At 36.4% G+C, this 5950-nt stretch overlaps 2 protein-coding genes across 2 annotated transcripts in view; both read left to right on the top strand.

Annotated features, from left to right (window-relative positions):
• The window catches only part of LOC144961260 (uncharacterized), a 7359-nt gene extending 1439 nt beyond the window's left edge, over positions 1-5920 (top strand). The window contains exons 5-8 of the mRNA XM_078894515.1: positions 300-435; positions 1283-1377; positions 5073-5222; positions 5497-5920. Of these exons, the coding sequence (XP_078750641.1) occupies positions 300-435; positions 1283-1377; positions 5073-5099 (258 nt within the window). The 3' untranslated portion in view covers positions 5100-5222; positions 5497-5920. The remainder of the gene's footprint in view (positions 1-299; positions 436-1282; positions 1378-5072; positions 5223-5496) is intronic.
• LOC144961261 (uncharacterized) lies at positions 2441-5073 on the top strand. Its single transcript, XM_078894516.1, has 4 exons — positions 2441-2955; positions 3321-3456; positions 4135-4229; positions 4548-5073. Exons 1-3 carry the CDS (start codon positions 2507-2509, stop codon positions 4174-4176), a joined length of 627 nt encoding a protein of 208 aa, XP_078750642.1. The 5' UTR covers positions 2441-2506; the 3' UTR covers positions 4177-4229; positions 4548-5073.
• Positions 5921-5950: the final 30 nt, after the last annotated feature.

Here is a 5950-nt window from a genome sequence, read left to right on the forward strand (position 1 = left end):
TTAATATGTCTAGCATATAATTGTTTCTATCTGTTCTATCTTTATTTATGTATTATTTTTCTTTCTTAATCAGAATCCCGAGTAGACGGTTAAAAAAAAAAGAAAAGACAAGGAAAATAACAAATAACAACACCCCCCCCCCCCCCCTTAAAAAAAACCCACGAAAAATAAAACAACAAAATACAAAACAAAACAAAAAAAAAAAAAGAAAAAGAAACCAACACAAAGCCGAGCACACAAATACTTTTTCTGTTGATTTTTGATTTTTTTGGTGTGTTTTCTTTCTCTTCGTGTTTCAGCACAGAGAATCACCTGAAGAAGTTCAGTCCGCCATATCCGAAGCGATGCATCACAGTTTGCAGGTACACAGGGAATCGTATGCGGCCAAATCTCACGACAAAACTATATATAAAGGATTACAAGCCATTGGAGCAGGTACAGTGATGTGAAAAAAGTTGGGCGAGGGTGAGGAAGAGGAGGAGAGGGGGTGGGGGGGGGAGTAGGGGGGGGGGGGGGGGGGTAAACGCTTTATAAAGGCTGTCTAAAAAATGTTTCATATGAAATGTTCAGTTCATCTATATCTTTTTATTCCAGTACAATGCTTGCAAAGTGAAGAGTTAAGATTGGACGAGCCCAGCACGTCAAGAGCATATTTGAGCCACCCATCGTGACCGACGTCCAGGCTTCGCCTTCTGTAGAGTCCTCACAGTCGTCACCTGTAGTTCCCGGTATGTATGCAATACTAATTATGAACATGGTGCACCTGTCTTTCTGACATTTTTCTGGTCTTTGAGCAGGTTTACTGGATATTTTGGCTATAAAATAAAAAATATAATAAAATAATAATAATAATAATAATAATAATAAATAATAATAATAATATATAATAATAATAATAAATAATAATAATAATAATAATAATAATAAGGTCCTGGGTACGATTCTCGCTCGGCGCATAGTTGATGTAATGAACTGACAAACCAACCGGTAACCATTGTATTGTTCAAGGGATGCAACTCGAGAATATAACATAGGGTGTACACATACCAAGGATTAATTCCCTTTATAAGTTTATATCAACACATCGACTACTACAGTTGTGTCTTAGAAAAAAGGCTATGCACCTGTCTTTCTTACATTTTTCTGGTCATTTCTCGGAAAAAATAATGTCATAGTGTGAGCTGTGTGACGGTAAAGGATAAACATTTCTTTAAAAAAAAACTAATAATCACACGGCTTTATATTATTCAAATTTCTATGTTTATTCTTTTTAATTAAACAGATAAAAGTGTGCTATATTTCACAAAGACTTTGTCTGCAATAAACCCGGAGAAGTGCCCCAATAATTACATCAGAGAAGACAAGGTCTTAAAAGGCGTAAGTAATTTATGAGTTTGGTTTTGTTTCCTTAGTCTACATAATACAAAAATTACGGAGTAAAGGATCGGCTTCTACTGGGAGATAATTTGGAAAGTTCGGGGGGGGGGGGGGGGGGGGGGGGGAGGGGGGTTGTCTCAGTAAAGAAATGTAAAGAGATTTATCTAATTGTTAAGTTACATCAGAGTAAAAAAATACCTCCCCTCCCACTCCCCACTCATGTAGATTAATTCTCGCTGGTACAAATACATTTTCTTTTTCTTTTCTTTCTTATTTTCCCCCAGATATATGTGACGGCCAGGAATAAAATTTACTAAGACGAACTTCAGATGGCCTTCCATTATTTAGGAGCCTATAGAAGGAAGACGACGGTGGATCCATGTCTAATAAGATCACTCAGGACAGCCTTCCCAGAGTTTCAAAGAACTTTTGCCAGGATTAAAGATAAAACTTTATCAGATAAAATGCGAGCATGGCCTGAGGACAAAGACCTTATTTTCGAATAGCCTATACAGTCCATTTCTTTTCTTTTATTATGACAACAAACCAACGTTGAACTGCATCTCACTCCCTGGGAACATATTGTCGGCCGTGGAAGAAAGTTTCGTCAAACAGCTCATATATATTTATATATTGCTGGAAAATTTAAATTGAAGTTAAGTTCATTTATTTTGCTGAAATTCCAAACAGATGGTATACTAATTGTAATTCTTTGTAAATTGGCGGGGTGGTAAAGGCTTTATAAAGGCTGTCTAAAAAAATGGTTCATATGAAATGTTCAGTTCATCAATAATTACATCAGAGAAGACAAGGTCTTAAAAGGCGTAAGTAATTTATGAGTTTGGTTTTGTTCCCTTAGTCTAGATAACAAAAAAATTACGGAGTAAAGAATCGGCTTCTACTGGGAGATAATTTGGAAAGTTCGGGGGGGGGGGGGTGTCTCTATAAAGAAATGAGATTTATCTAATTCTTAAGTTACTTCACAGTAACAAAATACCTCCCCTCCCATTCCCCACTCCTGTAGATTAATTCTCGGCTAGTGCAAAAACCTATTCTTTTTCTTTTCTTTCTTATTTTCCCCCAGATATATGTGACGGCCAGGAATAAGTTTACTATAGACGAACCTCAGATGGCCTTCCATTATTTAGGAGCCTGTAGAAGGAAGACGACGGTGGATCCAAGTCTTATAAGATCACTCAGCACAGCCTTCCCAGAGTTTCAAAGAACTTTTGCCAAGATTGAAGATAAAACTTTAACAGATAAAATGCGAGCATGGCCTGAGGACAAAGACCTCAGCACAGACCTCCCAACAAAAGACTTGTTGAAAAGCCTGACGGACGATTCCACATGGGCTGACACCTCCAGAGTTCGAGACACATTAATGACTGTTCTCGCTATAGGCAGCATGTCCCGTCTTGGAGCCTTGCGAAACTTGTCTGTTGATGAGTTTCAGGCGGCTCGCGAGACTGACCAAAATAATGATCTGTATCGAGCAGAAGTAAACCAGCACAAAACCATGAAGACATATGGTCCAGCGGGCATTTATTTCACACCTACCCTAAAAGCCCACATTGAAAGGTAACAGTGTGATACTATTATTATTATTATTATTATTATTATTATTATTATTATTATTATTATTATTATTATTATTATTATTATATATTATTATTATTATATTATTATTATTAATTATATTATTATTACATTATTATTTATATAATGTTAATACTTGAAGATAATCGTCAATAGAATTGGGTATTTTGCACGTCCCCCCCCCCCCCCCTAAAAAAACCCCGAGAAAATTAAAACAACAAAAAACAAAACAAAACAAAAAAGCAAAAGAAACCAACACAAAGCAGAACACAGAGCAGAACACAGAAATACTTATTCTGTTTATTTTTGATTTTTATGTGTGTTTTTTTCTTCTATTCTTGTTTCAGCAGAGGGAATCACCTGAAGAAGTTCAGTCGGCCATATCCGAAGCGATGCATCACAGTTTGCAGGTACACAGGGAATCGTATGCGGCCAAAACTCACGACAAAACTATATATAAAGGATTGCAAGCCATTGGAGCAGGTACAGTGATGTGAAAAAAGTTGGGGCGAGGGTCTTTCTTACATTTTTCTGGTCTTTGAGCAGGTTTACTGGATATTTTGGCTATAATAATAATATATAAATAATAATAAAATAATAAATAAAAAATAATAATAATAATAATAATAATAAAATAATAATAATAATAAAATAATAATAATAATAAAATAATAATAATAATATAATAATAATAATAATAATAATAAAATAATAATAATAATAATAATAATAATAATAATATAAAAAATAATAATAATAAATAATAATAATAATAATAATAATAATAATAATAATAATAAATAATAACGTCCTGGGTACGATTATCGCTCGGCCAAGTTGATGTAATGAACTGACAAACCAACAGGTAACCATTGTGTTGTTCAAGGGATGCAACTCGAGAAAATAACATAGGGTGTACAAATACCAAGGATTAATTCCCTTTACAAGTTTATATCAACACTTCGACTACTACAGTTGTGTCTTAGAAAAAAGGCTATGCACCTGTCTTTCTTACATTTTTCTGGTCATTTCTCGGAAAAAAATAATGTCATAGTGTGAGCTGTGGGACGGTAAATGAGTAAGCATTTCTTTTAAAAAAGCTAATAATCACACGGCTTTAGATTATTCAAATATCTATGTTTATTCTTTTAAATTAAACAGATACAAGTGTGCTATATTTCACAAAGACTTTGTCTGCAATAAACCCGGAGAAGTGCCCCAATAATTACATCAGAGAAGACAAGGTCTTAAAAGGCGTAAGTAAATTATGAGTTTGGCTTTGTTTCCTCTGTCTACGTAATACAAAAATTACCGAGTAAAGGATCGGCTTCTACTGGGAGATAATTTGGAAAGTTCGGGGGGGGGGGGGTGGTGTGGTGGTGGTTGGGGGGGGGGGGGGGTGTGGTGGTGGTTGGGGGGGGGGATCTCTATAAAGACATGTAAAGAAATTTATAGAATTCTTAAGTTACTTCCCAGTAACAAAATACCTCCACTCCCCCCCCCCCCCCATGTAGATTAATTCTCGGCTAGTACAAATACATTATCTTTTTCTTTTCTTTCTTATTTTCCCCCAGATATATGTGACGGCCAGGAATAAATTTATTAAGGACGAACTTCAGATCCACCGTCGTCTTCCTTCTATAGGCTGCTAAATAATGGAAGGCCAAGTCTTATAAGATCACTCAGGACAGCCTTCCCAGAGTTTCACAGAACCTTTGCCAAGATTAAAGATAAAACTTCATCAGATAAAATGCGAGCATGGCCTGAGGACAAAGACCTTATTTTCTAAAAGCCTCCACAGTCCATTCCTTTTCTTTTATTATGACAACAAACCAACGTTGAACTGCATCTCACTCCCTGGGAACATAGAGTCGGCTATGGAAGAAAGTTTCGTCAAACAGCTCATATATATTTATATGTTGCTGGAAAATTTAAATTAAAATTAAGTTCATTTATTTTGCTGAAATTCCAAACAAATGGTATACTAATTGTAATTCTTTGTAAATTGGCGGGGTGGTAAACGCTTTATAAAGGCTGTCTAAAAAAAAAAGGTTCATATGAAATATGTACTGAAGTTCATCTATATCTTTTTATTCCAGTACAATGCTTGCAAAGTGAAGAGTTAAGATTGGACGAGCCCAGCACGTCAAGAGCATATTTTGAGCCACCCATCGTGACCGACTTTGTCTGCAATAAACCCGGAGAAGTACCCCAATAATTACATCAGAGAAGACAAGGTCTCAAAAGGCGTAAGTAATTTATGAGTTTGGTTTTGTTTCCTTAGTCTACCTAATATAAAAATTACCGAGTAAAGGATCGGCTTCCACTGGGAGATAATTTGGAAAGTTCGGGTGGGGGGGGGGGTCTCTATAAAGAAATGTAAAGAGATTTATCTAATTCTTAAGTTACTTCACAGTAACAAAATACCTCCCCTCCCATTCCCCACTCATGTAAATTTATTCTCGGCTAGTACAAATACATATTCTTTTTCTTTTCTTTCTTATTCCTCCTCCCCCCCCCCAGATATATGTGACGGCCAGGAATAAATTTACTATAGACGAACCTCAGATGGCCTTCCATTATTTAGGAACCTATAGAAGGAAGACGACGGTGGATCCAAGTCTTATAAGATCACTCAAGACAGCCTTCCCAGAGTTTCACAGAACCTTTGCCAAGATTAAAGATAAAACTTTAACAGATAAAATGCGAGCATGGCCTGAGGACAAAGACCGCAGCACAGACCTCGCAACAAAAGACTTGTTGAAAAGCCTGACGGACGATTCCACATGGGCTGACTCCTCTAGAGTTCGAGACACATTAATGACTGTTCTCGCTATAGGCAGCATGTCCCATCTTGGAGCATTGCGAAACTTGTCTGTTGATGAGTTTCAGGCGGCTCGCGAGACTGACCAAAATCATGATCTGTATCGAGCAGAAGTAAACCAGCACAAAACCATGAAGACATATGGTCCAGCGG

This window comes from Berghia stephanieae, unplaced genomic scaffold (genome assembly GCF_034508935.2).
Source record: "Berghia stephanieae isolate SIO BIC M18660-M18661 unplaced genomic scaffold, UCSD_Bste_1.3 scaffold1966, whole genome shotgun sequence".
In the NCBI taxonomy this organism is placed as follows: domain Eukaryota; kingdom Metazoa; phylum Mollusca; class Gastropoda; order Nudibranchia; family Aeolidiidae; genus Berghia; species Berghia stephanieae.

Excerpts from the sequence above, each read along its gene's own strand:
- LOC144961261 (XM_078894516.1), top strand. The coding sequence starts at position 2,507 with ATGGCCTTCCATTATTTAGGAGCCTGTAGAAGGAAGACGACGGTGGAT. Across the intron at positions 2,956-3,320 it reads CTAAAAGCCCACATTGAAAG|CAGAGGGAATCACCTGAAGA; the intron begins GTAACAGTGTGA and ends TTCTTGTTTCAG. Across the intron at positions 3,457-4,134 it reads ATTGCAAGCCATTGGAGCAG|ATACAAGTGTGCTATATTTC; the intron begins GTACAGTGATGT and ends TAAATTAAACAG.